Source organism: Periophthalmus magnuspinnatus, chromosome 21 (genome assembly GCF_009829125.3).
Source record: "Periophthalmus magnuspinnatus isolate fPerMag1 chromosome 21, fPerMag1.2.pri, whole genome shotgun sequence".
NCBI lineage: Eukaryota > Metazoa > Chordata > Actinopteri > Gobiiformes > Gobiidae > Periophthalmus > Periophthalmus magnuspinnatus.
The window spans coordinates 8,175,606-8,196,806 of NC_047146.1; the positions used below are offsets into that span (position 1 = coordinate 8,175,606).

The window sequence follows — 21,201 nt, forward strand, 5'->3', positions numbered from 1 at the left end:
CCGCGCCGCCGTCCTCCCAGTCTCCAAGAGCGTAATGTTTAGAGGCATGTCACCCACTGTCACACAGGGAGTTCTTGAGTCCCTTTGCTCTATTCTGACCATAAAAGGAGATTTCACATGAGTCTACAGTGGTGGGAAAAAGCCAGTCTCTGAACCCTCTGGCAAAAAATGAAAGCAAAGGAGAAGGGAGCCTGCAGCGCTGATAAGACTAGAGTAACAAAGACACTTTTGTGAGAGAACAAGCGAGCGTTTTTTTTTGGTTTAAAAATCTGAGTTGCACTTTGTTGGAGTGCGAAGAGGTTAGGAAGGCAAGAGTTCACTACATGCGGAACTGTTTTGAGGAATTCCCCCTAATGAACCAGTGAACAAAATGGACACCAAAGGAATCTGATGACTAGACCCAAAGCTTTGTGGATTTTCTGGATAGAATTACTGAAGAGAGAGCCATTTATTTAGCTCATTATCTTTTCGTCAGGTATAAAAAAAACAGTGGCTCCTAATGGGTTTGCCTTTTGTTTCCGTGGACATAGACTCTATTGTGTCATCAAAATGGGACGATTAGAGATGAAAGACGAGACAAAGGCGAGGGCACAGTTACCTGTTCACGGAGGTGGTCATTTTTCTCTGTAATTAAAGGCTTACATTTCCCAATCGCACCATTGTGAACACACAGTTTGAAGGAGCAGGATTCACCTCGATTAAGCGCTCCCAGGCTTGTGAGGGTAATTAAGGGTCTTTCTCCAGGGGCGGCCATATTGAGACTGTAACAGAGGAAAGTGGGCACAGATATTTCGACGTGCATTGAGTTTTGCAAAAAAATGTTCCAACCGTAATTAAATTTAAAAGTCAAACATAAAAAACGCTCCAATAATACTGCACAGTACCTGGCCTGGTACTGTGTGTCCTGACAAAGCTCGCTGCGCTGCTCCTACCTCGCACACAGTAGGTGTTGTCATGGCAACCCGCAGGCAGCTGAAGGAAAAAGGAATGTTGACGGACACATTTGGACTTCTTGAGCACAGAGCCCCTCGCTGTGATACAACCAGAGCAAAAGGCTTTGTCAGGCTCCTCTGGGGGAGGCAAAGAAAGAGCGCGTGTTTTTTAGGATCAAGATAAACACGATCCAAGCGTCAGTGGTGCAGGTTCTGTATGTCGAACATAAATATCCTCAAATCGTATAAGAACTGTGAAATAGTGTAAAGATTTTCTGCTCGATCATTTTGTTCTTGCTTAGGTCTAATCTGCCTGCAGGAGAGGACGTTCATGGAAACAGAATTACAGAGAATGAACTGGTGCTGCGTAGAAAAGGCGAAGATGAACGGGCAAAGTAAAGGCTTTGTCAAATTGATGGGTGTAAATATCCACGAAAATGTTGTAAGAATAAACATTGAAAGATGAATTCACATAAGATTCACAGATCACATTTGCATTTCATAGTAAGCATTTAGAACATAACAAACAGAACAGCCAATCGCGGTCAGTATAAGAACAAAACGTTAGCTCTTTTTCCAGTGACTGACATATAATCTTTGGTTTATAGCGGAGTTCAGTAATAAGGCTGCTTTCAGATTCAAACTCCAGATACAAAAGGTCTAGGAGCTAATCATTTTGTTTTTGTGATTATCCCACTGCTATAAAGATTCTAAGATAACAGTGTTTATGCCATCATTCCCTCTAACAATCTGTTTTGTGTAGAAGGCAGCCCATATGGCAGAGCAGTGATCCGGTGCGTATTTGAGTCCCTGCCTCTGCGGTGACTGTGCAGCTGTGCTTAATCCCATATAGCATGCTGTCTGCAGAGCCATGCATGTGTTGTTATGTCAGATGTGCATTTGGGACTTCGTTCTTCCTTCCCATCCATTTTTAACAGCGTTTATGAATCTATTTTCCATCCTTGTCATAAACAAACTTATGAGCTCACCAACTTCTAAACTGTAATGTTTTAATGAAAGCGTTGTCAAATAAATCAGGAATAAACTCTGAAAATGGTTTGAGGTAGCTTGCCGCTCGTCTATTTGTTGCGTGTCTATTTCGTTCCCCCTAGCAGATCGATGTGCAGAGAAAGGATTCTCCGCTTGCTCTGTGCACTTTTCCATGCTTGTTTCACACTTTGTGGAGGCAGAATCATGACTGACAGGAGCGCTATCAGATCCTCCTGCCGTGAGCTCCACACCAAATCTTCACAAACGCACTCCCTCGCCGCCACACACACAAACTGCCATTTTAATTATTGCACAACAGGACCAAAGTGTCAAAACGCAGAAATGAAGCTTGTGATTTTGTTATCGGGGGCATATTAGATCAGACTGCACTGTGGTGGTCTGCAGAGGTGTGATAAAGGTATTGATTTTGCATAAATATGTGCGTTTATGTTTAATGACTTAACAGTATTTATTTAGAGCTGTTTGTGCTTGTCGGCTTGCGTAAAATATGTTCGTATAGGAAGCATAGATCAAAATAATCGTCCGGTCCAATGCAGAGCTGATGATAATACATTGATTGGCTTAAGGCCTTAGAATCTCGCTCCAAAGATAATAAACGTTTCATCTGTACATTATGTTAAATTATGCCAGTTGGACAAAGTTTTTAGGTTGAAATGTTTAGCTTCTCATCCAAGTAGCTTCTTCAGGCTTAGGGACGGGTTTAGGGAGATGCACTGAAACTAACGCACCCAAGTTTTGTTCTGAATACATAATTTCACCTTCTTTTGCTATAGAACCGACCTGTAACTTCCCCCTGAGCTAAAAATCTGCTGGTTGAATAAGATGGCGAAGGGTTGCTCGCTGGTAGATCTAGATTACAATACTGTCCACTGCAGTGTCCAAAGAGCTGGTGAGTGGCTGTGTGTTTGAACAACAGGCTGCCAAAGGTAAACCGGAGTAAATGGATTCTCACAATAGGAGTAAAAGAGTGTTAGAAAACGGATTGACTGAATATTAACATATCAGGCATTACAAAACAGGAGACTCCTGCCAAACACTGTTTTGGCAGTCAGGGACGTATTCTCCATCCTTTTATTTATTTGTTTGCTCTTGACATAATGAACCACAGGTGTATTATTGTTGAGCAGCCTCACACCTGACTGTGGCTGGTTTTAAGCACTTAATTTTAACCACATTTTCAAATAGTCTGTCTAAAAAAAGAGATGACATGTCAAAGTAAGAAAATCTCATGTTTACAGGTTATTTTAGTTTTAGTAATATAGATTATTGCAGTGCGGTCTTATTATATGTTTTGCTAGATTTAATAAACAATTGGCTGTGGTTTTGTTCTTTTGAAAACTACTGTACGCATTTGCAGTGAAGGTATGTGCAATTTAAATGTTTTTCCTCATTTGTAACTTTTGCTATAACTAGGCTAACTGAAGTTGCGAATCAGCTGTCTGTATTTTGAAGTAGACTCTCCAGATTGCTGCTGAGTCTTGTGGGAGTTGATCAAGTAAAAGCTGTTGTCACATCCATCTGCTGGTTGCGACTATGAGACTGGACATATGGGGGCTTTTTAGTGACATCACAACTCATGTAGACACCAGCCATATTCTTCAACTTCCCACCGCCTATAACATCCTGTTCAGAATATAGTGTGTGTCAAATCTCTTCTGCTTCAAAATAGTAATCATTTTTTCATAAGAGAGGCTCCACTTTCTAGAGTGTAGTTTTTTGTGCACTCTTGGTAACCTTGTGATTTTGGTTTGGATAGAATGCGATGCGATGGGAAGTGAAGAGGGGCTACTTCAAAGTGGAATTAAACATTCATAGCGTTTAAATGACCTTATTTGGCTTATGTTAATAGTAACTGCAGTGGCTTCAAGCAATGCAACAGAAATACTATGACCATCAATGATAAATGATTACACTTTTATGTAGCGTTTTTTCTACTCAAATCAAAGCACGAGGAACCAGTCACCCATTCATGCGCACATTCATACACCAGTGTACGCAGACGCTGAGGACGAGGTGGGTTAAGTCTTGACCAAGGACACACCGACATTATTAATTTGTGGGAGCTGGAATTGCGGCGCCAACCTGTGGGTCAGTGGATTTTATTACAAATGATTTTTTTGTGACAAGAGAGGGATTTGAACTGCCAACCTTCGGATCAGCGGACAACAAATGCTCTACCAACTGAGCTACTGTTGCCACGGTGTCCAAAGTAGGAAAAAACCCAAGTACGCTTAATACAGGCTCTTTAAAGGTGCGCTATCTAACTTGGTGCTTGTCTCCATGGAGCTATTGTTGTTGTTAATTTGAAGTAATAACAACAACTTTAATAAAATAATTTCAAAAAACATTCCATGCAAAGTGATGACATGACCATGCAGACGTACAGTGGCAGACCCTCAACCAGAAAAGTTTCACAGTGCTCCTTTAATATACAGTAAATCATTTCCCGGTTTATAGCATCTTTGTTTTTTTAATGCTACGTCTACACCACCAAACCTAATCTAGACCTAATACTAGATCTAATACTAGATAACTCATCACATCAGTGGTTTTGATGTATTTTCTCTCATAAAAGTAACAGTCATTAAAACAGGGTTAGTTCCAACTCCAACCATTTTTCACCTCATAACGCTCATGTTAGAATCCCCTTTCATCAAGACGTTAGCTTAAATGAAAGTGACTAAGTACAGAGATCTGATGGTTCGCTCCACGCCAGACACTGAGTCGCTTTGAAATGGCAGCACCAGCAGAAGACCAAAAAGTGTTATTACTCACCAAAGACGCTGTGTGAATATGATTTATTCAGAATGCACAGTCTGGGCTGTGGCTTCTTCTACACATAAAACATTGTGGTGTCTGTCACGCTGAGCAGCTCTGGAGAATGGACTGCAGAGATACAGGACATAGAGGCTGGATTGTTATTCACATTTTTGTCTTTGGAATTTTTTATGACTTTTTGTGTTGGTTTGTTTGTTTTCAATCGTTAGAATTTGCCTTTTTTATTGAATCCAAGACAATATCATAAACCTTTATTTCAAAGACTTGCAAACATTGTGAGATAGTGCCAAGGTTACAAAGATGCACTGTGTAGCTTTTTCGGTAGAGAGTCTGCACCTGCTGGTCACAACAAGGCCAAGTTAGATCTGGGGAGAGGCAGCGGCGCTCACAATAACAACCCATGCTTTTCAATTAGTATTTTTTGTGATGAAAACGGCTTGTCAGGCGAGAGTGCGAGGATAATAACTGCTCTCGCCTGATAGATATGTGTATCTTTCTGAATACAGTTCAGTCTGGGATGGCGCTCTCTGGAACCTTTGATTGGAGCATTCAAACAAATACTTCACGCTGATTGGTTAAAGCGTCACTACAGTGGAACACACCAAAAAAACAAACTTCAAATCCAGTTGAGAGAAATACGCAGGCGTCTTACCCGTCCACAAATGCACAAAGCACTTCGCTCTGCACAGTTTTCAAAAATGGAATAGTCTGGATGTTTGCAAAAATAGGCTGAAGATTGTCTGTCGGCTTCACCGTGATGGTTTTGGCTCCTTCAGCAATCTCGCAACATCAGAGATCTCGTCCCATCCTGAGCATTTACCCCTGAACTTAGCTGAGCGCAGTGAGTGAACGACACGCTTTTCTGTTGGGCTCAGTCAATGTTTCTATGGTGATTCTGATCTGTCTGATCACTCCACGCCCGCCTGTCAGTCTTACCGGCTGCTCCGTACATCTGTGGTCAATGTGGACAGCATCTGCACTCTGTTTTATGAGCAACATTTGCTTTTCCTTTGCTCGCACTCGAAAAGCCTATTTTCTTTGCCTTTCTGAAGCCGAGAGTGTCTGCTCAGAGAAGCCCAATTACTCCAAATACTGTGAAATCAACTAAACATACGGCGAAGAGCGAGGCCAAACGGATCCTTGACCTGTTCTAACGGACTTCCTTTAATAGCTTGTCATACACACTCCGCTGTCAGAACAAAATATACTACATCATTTCCTTGTTTATAAAGACATTTCATGCACCCAAGACCCTGGTGTGGGTTTGACAGTCTGTTCTGTGCATGTCAGCGGACAAGGTCATTGTATTATTTTATTTTTGTACTTTATTTTCATGTCATTGTGTTATTGTTTACATAATAGGCACAGGTAACAAGTGGACCATGATTCTGGGACTGGATCTTTCAGTTTCAGAGAACTATTTATCCCCAAGGGTAATTGATTCAAGAGGCTTTTGAGAGACAGATAAAGAGATAATGCATTATACTGATAAAAGGGTGTGTATAGTTATAGTAAGACCTTAATATGGACTTTATTTTTTTGCCAATTTGTTCTCAACTCCATTGGATTTGAGATTTTTCTTTTTTCTTCTTTGACTTTGCCTTTCTGGGTTCACTATGAATCACAAAAAGGGCACGTTTTTTCAGAGGAATTCCACTGTCTGTTCTTAAAATTCTATGCAAACCAACACAGATTGGGCTAAAATGTCAGCAATTTCACTTTGTCCGTACAGGAACAAAACCCTAAAATGACCTCATTATCCAAATATCTCCAGACGCACCTGCACTGAAGATGGTGTGTGCAAATTGAGCTGGCCATCTCGGCATATCTGACCATTTTCTACCACTGCTGAAGAAAAGCTAACAAAGCGGATTAGCCCATGTTTCAGTGTCCTCCCTGACCTGTCACCTGCCCTTTACACCTACTTATAATTAGGTTCAGGAGATGGTGCAAGGCATTGTGGGAAACTATGATTTTTTTTTTTTTTGTTCTTGAGCGAGAGTCATGGGAACACGAAGAAAAAGGCACCCACCCTTTTTTCCTCTTGTTCCCATGACTCCCTCTTAAGTCTATGTAATCCATCGGGAGCTGTGTCCACGTAATGGCTGCGGAGATGTGTCAATCACTCCAGATTACATAAACGAGTTCCACACTTAGGCAGGCCAAACCACACACACACACGTACTCAAGATCTGATTCCCACTCCTGACTCAGCGGGGAGCATTCACACTATTATTTGGAGAGATGTAGCCGCTGTGTTTGAATTCATGCCGCGTGTTTCATTGTGTAAAGGCGTCAATGAACATATGTGAATAATACCACAAGAAAGTACGGGTTATGGGTTATGTGAGGGTGGTTTTTGAAAGCCAGACATAAAAATCGGAGCTACAAAAAAAGGGAGAGATCTAGATAGAAGAGGTGGTTTTCCTTATGAGACTTAAGACTTGTGATCCACCTCAAATGGCCAGTAATGAAATCAATTTGTTAGTTTAAGTACGTTTTTTTTTTTTTACCAATTTCAGTATTTGACTTTGGGGTTTAGTGGACAGAGCAGTTGAAACTTTTAAAAATCCACTTTTAGTTTCAAAGCCGGGATCACTAGACTATCTTGAAAGCAGCGGTGGATGATGCTCTCAATTTTGTTAAGTAAAAGTACAAATACAGAGGTAAAAAGTTACTCAAGTAAAAATAAAAGTACCAGATTTACACGTTTAAAAATTGGTTGAAGTGTGAAATGTAGTGATATTAATTAAAAATGGAACATATTTTGGTCAACAGTAAAAACATGAATACATTTATTATTTTTTCTTATGAATTTTATGTATTTATTTTTGTTTTGCTCAAAGCCAAAGCTTCAACTCGGAAACTTTAGTCAGGATGTTTCCACGAACATGGTCAAAATCACCCCTCAAATCATATGAAAAGTACTTTTTTACTTTTCAGTCCAGTTCAAAAATGTAGTGGAGTAGAAAGTACAGATACTGTTCTCAAATGTAGTGAAGTAAAAGTAAAAAGTATCCACTGTAAAATGTACTTAAGTAAAGTACAGATACCTAAAAATTCTACTTAACTACAGTAATTTACTACTTGTACTTCGTTACCTTCCGTCACTGCTTGAAAGACACAATACAGCACAGTCTGATGCACCGTACTGTTTAAATAACGATGCTAGTATTAGTCATGCTGTTTTCTCTTAAAAAATGTTTTGGGGTAAATTCCTTATCATTAAAATTCAGCTCGGAATGAAACATAAAAAACAATCATTACCATGGAAATCACCATGTTACCATGTTTTTTTGGCAGCATCTCAAAACATCCATAGAGATACATTGGCAAAAACAAAGTAAAATAGGGAGAAAAAAGAGCTGTGGAACCACCCGATAAGCGGCAGGGTCAGTACTGGTGAGAACATCTGAATGCTTTTGAATGAACGCTAAGTGTAGCATTTAGCATCTGAAAATCTCCATTGGTTTTAGACCGACTGAAAATTCTATGAGATGTGACGACACAATCCCAAGCTCTATAAAATCATGATAAAAGTTAATGTGAGGAAAACTCGTAAAGTGGAAATTGTTCCAACCGGGATTCCGTACTCCCTGTAATCACTTTCCTTTCCTTGATTGCTTTGACAAATGTTTATCACAAATAATTCTACGGAAACTACTGCCAATCACTACTCAGTCAGTCAGAGTGAGATGGCAAATAGCTGTAGAATCACAGTGCATTATGATAATAGAAGTCTGTGTAATTTGACAGCAGGGGAGTATGGGGAACTGAAACACTGCTGCCCCTCCTCTGTGCTCCGATGGCGTGGGGATGGTTCACCTTATTGTTTCTGTGCTGGTTAATCGTCACGCTTCCATCTGCTCACACTTGTCTTTGCTTCCAATAACACTTTACTCACCTCACAACGATACGTGTCAGGTAAAGCCGTATCTTGGATGATGTCTATGTCGCTGTTATAGAAAAAAGTTTAACCAGTTTAATCAGTGTTGACTTAAGAATAAGGACGGGCTGATACTGATATTTGATATTTTTTAGAACGATAATTGATGTAGATAACTGAACGGAAGCTGCAGTTAAGTTCACAAATTAACTGTTTCCTCCTTTGTAATTGTGAAGGAAGAGATTGCAGACCAGGTAGAGAGTTGAAAGAAGTTTATCTGATCTGATGAATGAAGTTACAGACAGCAGGCACATGCGTTGTGTTTCAAAGGAGTTTTCCAGTACTTAAAGCTCCATAAAGGTACTATCTATAGAAGGCAGGTCTTATAAGGAGTTAACTCATTTTACATACTGTCCGTACAAGGTCACAAAGGGATGTGTAGTTAGCTGTTCACAGAGAGGTAAAATACGCACGAAACAGATGCTAGCAGTCACTAAAAAGATGCATTACAAGAACTCTCATCAACTTGAAAAGGAATAACATAATATCATGTGACCGAAGCAGCTGGTTCTAGTGAAGACATCTTAAAATAAGTATGTGTCACATTCTTACAGAGAAACACGTTCACCTGAATGCTTAAGACACAAAGTATTCAACACAAGGTTTAAGAGTAAAGTAATACAAATCATGCTTTCATCCTTTTTCTCAGATATAACGTCATTGTAATGTTATTTGCTGTACTTCTTGTTGATCGAGTAAAAATACTGTCATCTCTAGCCTCATTTTCCTTCGACTTTCATTTGAAATAGAAAAATATTGGCCTGATATTTTTAATTTTTATTACCGATATGTGAAACCATCCGTAAAAAAAAACAATATCCAAGAATTTGTGCCCATACAAAAGACGGTTGTACGTATATAATTGCAATGCATACAGTCAATGGGAACTGGTCAGTGGTCACATTTTACGTAGACTTTGGGGGTGAGGTGGGTTGAGTGTCTTGCCAACGCGCACAACGACAGCATTCATCTGTGGAAGCTGGAATGACACCGCCAGCTTATGGATCAGTGGACAAACACTCCAACTGAGCCACTCTCGCCACCATACTGTGATACACGACTCATGAATCAAGTAAAACCCACAGATTTGCTTGTGTTCAGTGTATAAAGAGTCATCGGTATCAACATCACAACAGAACAATACCCACAAAAGTTGCTGCTTAAACTTCGATGGCTGCATTTTGCTAAACGGCATGAGGCCTGTGTGTTTCCTGTAGGCCCATGGAGCTCAGTGGAGACTTCCTCCCAGGAGCAGCATGACATTCCTGCTTCACCACTGCCGAGGAACTGGTCCAACACAAACAGATATGATTTAAAGAGCAATACTAAACATTTTCAACGCCTCCCCACCCAACCAGCCCAGTATATTATGTTCGAGTGGGTCTAAAGTGGTGCGATGCATTGTAAGAGCCCACTTGTGTGTAAGCGGAGCATCTGTTTTGTAGGTACAACATGTATCCTTTGTAGCGGCCGGCTGTGCACAAATACCAGGCGCAGAGAGGCTGTTGAACTTTAAAAATGTCAGCTAGTACCCCTCACACAGACTAGAATGAGCTCAGTCCCCTTGCTCCTCGCCCGTGCGCATCTTCACATTTCCATTGTACTCGCGGTGACCTAGCCAAGTCCCCCTTTTTGAAGCCGCGTCCGAGCTCCGGGCACGAGGAAGAGCGCAGGACAGATAGCCTCAATTCAAACGGCGGTTCAATAGTGACCTTGGATGTGCCGGTCCAGTGTCCGGATGGTGAGGGGAAGAGACGGAAGGCGTGAGCTTGTTAGTGCTGTGACCAAAGGCAGACTGTTAAAAAAAAAAAAAAAAAAAGACTCATATAACAGGAGAAGTTGCGTTTTGCTGGAAAAATATGGATAGGAGAGATATGGGTTTAGTCTGTGGAGCTGTCCGTGGTGCTGAAACACAATGAGGCACGAGTATACGTCTGTTTTACTGTATTCACTTCTATAATCTTGACAACAGATCAGTGACACCTGGTTATTTGAATGTAAAAAAAAAGGATTGTTTTCATAAATGAAGATAATTTGACATTTGGCATTTAATTTGCATATATATGTTTAAAGATCAGGCAGCTCAGATGTAGTTACTGAGGGTAAATGTAACTTTTAACATAATGTTTTTGCCAAACTGTTGAAGCTGTGCGTTTCATAACTTTGATTGACAACTCTATTTAAGTTTTTGCTTTAAAAGTTAAAGCTAAAGTAGATTTTTCACAGATTGCTTGGAGTTTTTTTTTGTTTTTTTTGCATCCTGTGGTCCCTGCCTGCGCTCATACATGTTCTTTCTCCAAAATATTCCCTTTACTGTCCGTACGGCATTATTCGTCTCTTTGATTGTTTACATGTTTTGGTGTATATGCTACACTGAGCAGCGGCATCCCTTGGGTTATTGCAGAGAAATGCAAAAGTACACACTGTGAATACAAAACAATGTTCTTTAGGCTTATATACATGGGTTTGAAAGTAAAGGGAATTAAGCACCATTGCCGTAGCATTTAACAGTTCAAAACACAATAGTCTGTCATTTGAATGGGGAAATATCCTCAAAATGCTGTTGTTTGGGCTAATTATATTGTTATCTTTGTATTTGATGTTCCTACAACACTTTTTTTTTCTTTAATTGCTTCCGGCGTGCGTTGTAAGGCACTCTATCACCTGCCCTCCGCTGCACAATGGCCCCGTCGACTGCTAAGTGACACTAACTTTGTCTTGAGCATATTATGTGCGGGCAAACTGCAGTTGTTGACTCCTAACCTTCTCTCATGGCCGCTAGCAGCTGTAAATAAAATAATGTTATTGTGTGAGCCTCTCCTCCTCCTCTTCCTTACTTCCTCATTTTCTAAACCGGTCTCAGGGGGCACTTTGTAAAGCTCTTGAGTGCCCCCATGTGGTCTGTAACTGCATTTGTTTTTAAGCTTCCTGTGTGACCTCTGTGCTGTGGGAAAAGTCTGTTTTAATTACACCTTGATTCTGGCCTCAGGTGGGGAGCATGCTAGCCTCACTGCGGGGATAAAGGTGAAGGACTGAAGCTAAGACCTGGTATTGGAAAAGCCGATAGCTGCGTCAGCGAAACAAAGTCAAGCGCTATTGTTCTTGGAGTACAAAAAAGTATTGAGTACTGTGTTTTCAGAGGTGGAAGGAGTACTCAAAACGCTGTCAGCTAAATTTAAACCAATGAGACGACTACTGTTATGTTGTTTCTATCATCCAAACTCTACTGGGACAACAGTGCTGCAGGAGAATTAGCACATTGCCCATTAACGGGAGAGTTTGACGGCCTTATAACGTGTATTTGGAGTCTTTTTACCAGTATCTCTTAAATCAGTCTTGTGGTTGCAACTGAACACACATCTGATCTAAAAATGTGCATTTATTTGAATATGCTACTTCTAAAACAACATGCCAAGGTCACTAAGCTTAATTAAACTCATTTATTTTTAAACGCATAAATGCAATTGTGTTTTGCATCTCTCCAATTAAAATTAAGCTCACTGAACTTAAAAAGTACCCTCCTTTACTCTTTGTGTGTTGTGTCTGTGCAGGTAGTACTCTGAACCTGACGTGCCGAGCCTTTTTCGGCTACAAAGGAGAAGCAGCGCCGATCATGTACTGGATGAAAGGGGAGAAGTTCGTGGAGGATTTGGATGAAGAGCGAGTTCAAGAGAGCGACATCAAGTAAGAAATCTCACCTTAACGTGGCACTAAACAGCTGTAAACACACGCGGAGCTGTCCGTGGTCCTGAAACACATTCTCTTGTCTGTAGCGATTTGGAAGTGCGATTCTTTCCTCTTTTCGGAGCAGGAGCAAATCACTGAAAGACATTTAAGAGATAAATAAATGCCGAGAGAGGGTTTGACTGTTTTAGGTCATTAACTTCGTATTGGAAATGATAAATGCATGTGAAGATTGAGTCGCTATCTTCAAAATCTGTTCCATTGTGTTTGAGGTTTTTATATCACGCAGATATGTAGCTCATTAGTCAGACTGAATGTATTTTGGCATTTTTAGTTTTATTACGTACAATAAACATGACAACTGCCAAGGAGGCTCTGTGCAACATCGTTATCTTTTATTACTCAATGAGAAGTAATGATACAAATACGGTTTAATGCTAATGGAGCCAGATAAGACTGTGTGTGTCAGTGAGATAAGATTCACATCAAATTCAGCAAACAAATATGTTATACCCGTTCATGGAAATGTATTGTTTCCATGGTAATTTCAAATATATATGGCTGGTTTCTTTCTCTTCTTTGCTGTTAGAACGCGGTGCAAAGTTTCATAACACGGACTCCGGTAAACTTATTACTACATCTTTTGTCTTTTACTCTTTTTTTACATATTGCCTAGTAGTAACAGTAGTAGTTATAGTAGAAATAGTAATAGTGATAGTAGTCAAAGAGTCCATAGCGTTTTCATTTTCATGTATCTTTATTAATACAGAGAGAGCCCAATAAGAGCACTCAGACTCTACTTTTCATCAGCGCCTTCTGTTAAAATACAGAAAAATACAAACAAAAAATAACAAAACACATTAAAACATTAAACCCAGGTGCAGGTGTGATTATAAATGTTTATCACCAGGTTATTAAAGTACATTAGTGGCACCGATCCAGTTCCAGTTTTGCGTGTCCTTGAAATGTATTCCATTTTTGGGACGTAAAAAAAACAAAAGCTTTTTTCCGATTTCAGTTCTAGCGCGGCCTGTTTTTAGGCGTAGACAATCATGAGATCTCGTATTAAAAGTTTCCGTATCAAAGTTCAAAAAGCAAGTGAGATATTCTGGCAGTCTATCAAGTCGTCCCTTATAAATACATTTTATACAGCGTTGTTCTTCTGACAGACAGCGATGGCCAACCTACTTTTTCATAGAGTGAACAGTGATGGGTTTAAATTCATCTCCTGTTATGAAACGAAGGAGTGAAAGAGTGAAGCTAAAGGTTTCAAAGTAGAAGCTGAAGTCTGCACGTAGATTATATCTCCATAATCTAGTGCAGAAAGGTTATTTGAACAATTTCTTTGCCGTAGTTTAATGGGATACAAGATTTGTTTCCATAATAAAACGATAATTTTGATTTTAAGCTGTTATGTCATTCTGAGATGTGTATTTTAAAGGATAAATTAGCATAGCAAAAGAAATGAACTTTGTGAACTGGACAAAAAATTTTAAGAGTGAGACTTTAAAAACTTGTATTCACTTGAAAGAATTTAATTTGTTTTTGCTATAGTATTAGCGGTGGTAACGGCAGTAGTTGTTTTAGTAGTAGTAGTAGTGAAAGTCAGAGCAGTCGTCCACTAATTGAGCATTCGTCTGAAGTAAGGGACTACGGGATGCATTTTATTTCACAATTTTCAGCATTCAGAGTTTTATAGGTCCAATTTCATCCGTCCATGTACATAAAAACCTAAACAGCCCACCCCAGTTTGTATCATACGGTATGTCATGATGTCAGTTTCCCTGTCCTCCCGTGCTCTCTCCCCCTCCCCTACCTGTGTGTCTGGAGCTGGGTGGAGTGCCTGACTCCTCCCGTGCACACCTGGGGTGCATCAGCCTAATCACCACCACCTGCTGCTGAGTACAAGAAGGCTTGGCAGTCTACACTCGGTGCCAGACCGTCCGCGTGTAAAACGTGAATGTTTCTTGCTAAGCTTTGTTATATGGTACTTTCCGGCAAATGCTCATTTGGATTTATGCACCCTCCAGATTCCTGCCTCTACTCGCCCAGCTCCTGCCGCCACGTTCCAGTCCCGGTATCGCTTCCAGCTCGTCTTGTCTCCTGCTCGTCTCGTCTCCTGCTCGTCTCGTCTCCTGCTCGTCTCGTCTCCTGCTCGTCTCGTCTCCTGTCCGGTCCTGGTCTCTGGTTTGTCACCCGCTCCCCCGCTCTGGTCTTCGTCTGATCCGCCTGCCCTGGTACCGCACCTGCTTCTATCCCCGTCCTGGTCCTGTCCTGCCCGCCTCTACCTGCACCGCACCCGCCTGACCCGTCTCCCGCTCCCCGGTTCCTGTACCTGCTCTTGTGACCTGTTTAAAGACTGCATTTTCACCGCTGTAAATAAACACTGTTAAAACTGCTCTGGTCTGCATCCTTTGGTCCTATCCGCACCGTTACGACAGAACGGTCTGGCCACTATGGACCAAGCAGGCTCAGATCCGGACCAGACGCGCCGCCTCACGCACTCTCACCCCGAGGCGGTGCTGGGTCAGCATGAACAAGCCATTCGAACTCTATTGGAGCTAAATCAGACATTGTCCCAGCAGGTGGCACAGCTTAACCACCAGGTGGCCGCGCCTCCTCGTCACCCCGCCTGCTGCAGCTGGAGCGCGGCCACGCCTCCCGGAGCCGAGAGGCACGGATCCGGAGCCGTATGCTGGACAACCTCACCTCTGTCGCGGATTCCTGTTCCAGTGCGAGTTCATGTTCCAGCAATGCCCTTCTCGTTTCAGCTCGGGGGCCACCAAGATCCGATATATATGTGGATTACTCCGGGGCAGAGCTCTCCAGTGGGCAGAGGCGCGCCTAATGAAGACGTCTGTGGATAGCCTGGATTTTAATGAATTTGTGTCCACGTTTAAGCTGGTGTTTGACCACCCGCACTACCAGGACAATGCTGCCTCCCGGTTATTGACTCTCAGCCAGGGCTCCAGGACGGTAGCGGATTATTCCATTGAATTCTGGACACATGCGGCGGAGCTGGACTGGACGGACAGCGCGCTGCGGGCTGTGTTTGTGCGGGGCCTGAACGAGACTTTGAAAGATGAATTGGTTTCCCGGGACGAACCCCCGACCTGCGGACCCTCATCTCCCTCACTCACCGAATAGACAACCGGCTACGGGCTCGTCGCCGAGAGAGACGCCGGTGACCGGCCCCGCCGGAGCCACGCGCTGCCCCGCCCCCGCCGGATGAGCCCATGCAACTCGACAGGACCCTTGTGTCGGCTGAGGAGCGTCAACGGAGGCGTCGTCTGGCCGGTGCTTGCCTCTACTGCGGTGAGCGCGGACATTATGTGGTCACTTGCCCAGTTCGGCCAAAAGGGGGGGCCCACCAGTAGCACTGGGAGTACTGGTGGGCGAGCAACACATCCTGGACTCTTCTAATAGACTGCGGCTCAGCGCCACCCTGTGCGTTCGCACAGAGACCTTATGCGTTTCCGCCCTTATCGACTCCGGGGCTGAGAGGGACTTTATTGATGCCCAAGTCGCGGAGCAGCTCGGGGTCTACCTGGAGCCCCTCGAACGCCCCTTAAATGCCCAGGGGCTCAATGGACGTTTTCTGGGGCACATCACTCACATCACAGAACCTGTCACCGTGATTCTGTCCGGCAACCACCAAGAGAACCGTCAGTTTCATGTCCTGTCCTCCTCCGCTTCTCCTCTGGTCCTTGGTTACCCCTGGCTACGCGCCCACAACCCTGTTTTCGATGGGCCAGGGGCGGAGTTTCGGGCTGGAGTCCCGATTGCCACGCCAAGTGCCTTCGGTCCGCCCCTCCCTCCGGCCGGGAGGTCCGTTCCTGTCGCTGATCCGTCCCCAGACACCCCCAATCTGTCCTCGGTGCCTGCTGAATATCACGACCTGGGGGAGGTTTTTTAGCAAGAGCAAGGCCCTCTCTTTACCGCCCCACCGTCCATATGACTGCGCCATTGACCTCCTGCCGGGTGCCCCACTACCATCTAGCAGGCTATATAACCTGTCTAAACCTGAACGCGAGTCAATGGAGGACTATATCCGTGGGTCCCTGGCTGCCGGAATCATCCGCCCGTCCACTTCACCCGTGGGAGCGGGGTTCTTCTTTGTGGCTAAGAAGGACAAATCCCTGCGGCCTTGGCATTGATTACCGGGGTCTGAACAATATAACCGTAAAGAATAAATACCCGCTTCCCTTACTGGACTCGGCATTTACGCCCCTCCACGGTGCGACCATCTTCTCAAAGTTGGATTTGCGGAATGCGTACCACCTGGTGCGCATCAGGGAGGGAGACGAATGGAAGACGGCCTTCAAGACACCCCTGGGACATTTCGAATACTTGGTTATGCCCTTCGGTCTCACCAACGCCCCTGCCGTATTCCAAGCCCTCATCAACGATGTGCTCCGTGATTTCCTTAACCGATTCGTCTTTGTTTACTTGGATGACATCTTGATTTTCTCGCGGTCCCCCCAGGAGCATCATCAGCACGTTCGCCAGGTTCTCCAGCGCCTCCTCGAGAATAAACTGTTCGTGAAAGCTGAGAAATGCGAGTTTCACGCAGAGGAGGTCAGCTTTTTGGGCTTCATTGTGGGGCGGGGCCAAGTAAGAGCTGACCCTGAAAAGATCCAGGCTGTCACTGAGTGGCCCGTTCCTACCAGCCGGAGACAGCTCCAGAGATTTATCGGCTTTGCCAATTTTTATAGACGTTTCATCCGGGATTTTAGTAGGGTTATCTCGCCCTTAACTAAACTCACCTCTCCTGCTTTGCCGTTTGCCTGGTCTCCTGAGGCGCAGACAGCCTTCGAGAAGCTTAAGAGACTATTTACCTCCGCTCCCATCCTGCACCAGCCCGACCCTTCACGGCAATTCATCGTGGAGGTCGACGCCTCCGACTCGGGAGTGGGGGGCCGTGCTTTCGCAGAGGTTCGACCCCCACAACCGCCTCTGTCCCTGCGCCTTCTTTTCCCGGCGATTGTCCTCGGCCGAGGTCAATTATGATGTGGGGGATCGGGAGCTCCTTGCCGTAAAGCTGGCCTTGGAGGAGTGGCGCCACTGGCTCGAAGGGGCGGAGCAACCATTCATCGTCTGGACCGACCATAAAAACTTGGAGTACATCCAGTCCGCCAGGCGCCTCAATCCCCGTCAAGCTCGTTGGTCCCTCTTCTTCAGCCGCTTCAACTTTCTCCTCACCTACCGCCCCGGATCTCGGAACGTCAAACCAGATGCCCTCTCCCGCCAGTTCGCCCTGGAGGATAGCCCGGTCACCGCAGAAACAATTATCCCCTCCTCGTGTGTGGTGGCCGCGGTCCATTGGGATATCGAGGACACCGTCCGAGAGGCCCAGACCAACGACCCCGACCCAGGTAACGGCCCTCCAGATAAACTGTTTGTTCCCGATTCTGTCCGGTCTCAGGTGCTCCAGTGGGTCCATGCCTCCCGTTTCGCCTGCCATCCTGGTGCCGGTCGCTCTCTCTCCCTCCTCAGGAGACGCTTCTGGTGGCCCACGATGGACACAGACACCCGGGCTTATGTCGCCGCCTGCCAGGTATGTGCTCGGGCCAAGGCCTCCCACTCACCCCCTTCTGGTCTCTTGCATCCTCTCCCAGTTCCTCGTCGCCCTTGGTCCCACATCGCCTTGGACTTCGTGACGGGCCTTCCCCCTTCCCAGGGGAACACGGTGGTTCTCACCATTGTGGACCGCTTCTCCAAGGCCGCCCATTTCGTTGCCCTGCCTAAGCTCCCCACAGCCAAAGAAACTGCCGACCAGCTGACCAGTCATGTCTTCCGACTCCACGGCATCCCGGTGGACATCGTGTCCGACAGAGGGACCCAATTCACCTCTCAGGTATGGCGGTCTTTCTGCGACAGGTTTGGGGGCCACGGTTAGCCTCACGTCCGGGTTCCATCCACAATCTAATGGGCAGACGGAGCGGGCCAACCAAGACCTGGAGTCGGCCCTACGGTGCACAGCCTCCGCCAACCCCGCGACCTGGAGTACTCACCTACCCTGGATAGAGTACGCTCACAACTCCCTCGTGAGTTCCGCCACTGGTATGTCCCCCTTCGAGGCATCGCTGGGATATCAACCCCCTCTCTTTCCCACGGAGGAGAGGGACCTCGCCGTCCCGTCTGTTCAGCGCCATCTCCAGCGCTGTCGCCGGATCTGGAAGAAGGCCAGGGCGGCCCTTCTTCGGGCTGGAGCGCGCACTAAGGCGACGGCCGATCGCCACCGTGTCCCGGCGCCCGTATACCAACCTGGCCAGATGGTTTGGCTCTCCGCCAAGACGGTCCCGCTGAAGACGGACTCCCGTAAGCTGTCCCCCCGATTCCTGGGACCGTTTAAGATCATGAGGATCATAAATCCATCGGCGGTGCGCCTCCAGTTACCCCCGTCTCTCCGGATTCATCCGACCTTTCACGTCTCCCAGGTTAAACCAGTCCGGACCAGCGACCTGTGCCCTCCGGCCGATCCCCCACCGCCCGCCCGAGTCATTGACGGCCACCCGGCGTTCACCGTCCGCCGCCTGATTGACGTTCGTCGCCGTGGTAGGGGCCTCCAGTACCTCGTCGATTGGGAGGGTTACGGTCCGGAGGAGCGATCCTGGGTGCCCAGGGCACGCATTCTGGACCCCGACATGGTGAGAGACTTCCACCGCGCTCATCCTGACAAGCCTGGGGGTCCACCAGGAGGTGGACCTTAGGGGGGGGTACTGTCATGATGTCAGTTTCCCTGTCCTCCCGTGCTCTCTCCCCCTCCCCTACCTGTGTGTCTGGAGCTGGGTGGAGTGCCTGACTCCTCCCGTGCACACCTGGGGTGCATCAGCCTAATCACCACCACCTGCTGCTGAGTACAAGAAGGCTTGGCAGTCTACACTCGGTGCCAGACCGTCCGCGTGTAAAACGTGAATGTTTCTTGCTAAGCTTTGTTATATGGTACTTTCCGGCAAATGCTCATTTGGATTTATGCACCCTCCAGATTCCTGCCTCTACTCGCCCAGCTCCTGCCGCCACGTTCCAGTCCCGGTATCGCTTCCAGCTCGTCTTGTCTCCTGCTCGTCTCGTCTCCTGCTCGTCTCGTCTCCTGCTCGTCTCGTCTCCTGCTCGTCTCGTCTCCTGTCCGGTCCTGGTCTCTGGTTTGTCACCCGCTCCCCGCTCTGGTCTTCGTCTGATCCGCCTGCCCTGGTACCGCACCTGCTTCTATCCCCGTCCTGGTCCTGTCCTGCCCGCCTCTACCTGCACCGCACCCGCCTGACCCGTCTCCCTGCTCCCCGGTTCCTGTACCTGCTCTTGTGACCTGTTTAAAGACTGCATTTTCACCGCTGTAAATAAACACTGTTAAAACTGCTCTGGTCTGCATCCTTTGGTCCTATCCGCACCGTTACGACAAAACTAAGCAGCACATAGAACCAGTGTCTCCCATATTCCCTGTCAGCCTTCGCTTTAACACAGAACATTTTTCTTTTTGTAGACGATATTCCAAACCCATCTCCGTGTCGTTTCTCCTTTTGCCGGTGTACGACACATTTAAACAAGTGGCTCTCCAAGTCTGCGTGCATGTTTCCCATTAGAGCTGTTTGGAGAGGCTGCAGCTCCGGGGAGACGGGCCTGTCAGATGGTTAACAACCGCCATTTTTCACACCACTGCCACTATCACTATTTCCCTGCACTGCACCCACCTGTACAGACATGCAGATGGGGTGTGAGGGGAGGGAGGGGGACAGGGCACTATTTTGGATTGTGTGTGTGTATGTGTGTGTGTGTGTGTGTGTCATTCACCATTACTCGCAGGCCCCAGGATCTCCAACAGGCTAAAGGGAGATGTGCTTAATAATTCATGGACATACTTCATGCAGTGCTTCCATCATTTGCTGTATGCCATCTCCTCCTCCTCCTCCTCCACCTCCTCCACCTCCTCCTCCCTGTGCTACTGTTTCCAACCAGAGATTTTCAGTCAATCCTTGGAATTACAGATTACAGGGTAGTATTTTGGTCTGTCCTGGGTCCAGATAAAACCGGATTTAGTGATTTTGGTGAATCACTGCACACTAACGCACTACTACTGTAAAAGACACTAGATAAGTCACTTTTGTAATGCTGGAAGGTTAGTAATAAAATAAAAAAATGGTGTTTATTGTGATGGCAAAATCTTTTTTCGAAGGTTTTCTAAAGTAAAGCCAGTGGAACCGGAAGTACGCTCATGTTCACTGCGGTGGCTAGCAAGTTAGCTATGTCCATTTATATATACAGTCTATGATTCCACAGTAAACTTGTCTTTTATCTCTTTTATTTATTCATTTTCAGGTGTTCTAGCTTTAAAAATTTGCTTTAAAATCATGTGTTTTTAATGTATGCGGGATCACCTCTCCACAGAGCTGACCTGTAACTTCGCCTGGTGAGATAGATACGTTTTATGCACTTTTTTTTTTTTGTCTAAAATAAAAATAAATTAAAAAAACACTTCGAAAACGCTTATTTTCCCACTACGTATAGATTAATTTGGACTTTTATACACTGAATGAAATGACTTTTATGTTATTTTTCTCTTTGCTGATGCACCTTATTGTTTTAGCTCCAACAAAGAAACAATGGGAAACAATATGATAATTATTAAAACAAAATAGTGTTCACTGGCTTTCTCCCACTCAGCCCACATACAGACACTTTTAGCTTTCTTTGTGAAGCTCCAGATCTTGACCTGAGAGGGAGGAGCATCTCATTGCTGGGGCGCGATTTTCCTTAGGCGGGTGTGTTAGCCCAACTTGGAGCATATTGATCCGGAGGAGTTCATTTCTATGGTAACCCAGCTCTATAATTTCACATTTGCAGAAGGCGCTGGAA

At 45.2% G+C, this 21,201-nt stretch overlaps 1 protein-coding gene across 4 annotated transcripts in view; it reads left to right on the plus strand.

The window, feature by feature from the left end:
- Positions 1–21,201, plus strand: part of il1rapl1a (interleukin 1 receptor accessory protein-like 1a) — a 215,128-nt gene that overhangs the window by 182,707 nt on the left and 11,220 nt on the right. For all 4 annotated transcript variants that reach the window (XM_055230656.1, XM_055230657.1, XM_033987092.2 and 1 more), the window contains one exon: positions 12,219–12,351. In XM_055230656.1, the coding sequence (XP_055086631.1) occupies positions 12,219–12,351 (133 nt within the window). The remainder of the gene's footprint in view (positions 1–12,218; positions 12,352–21,201) is intronic.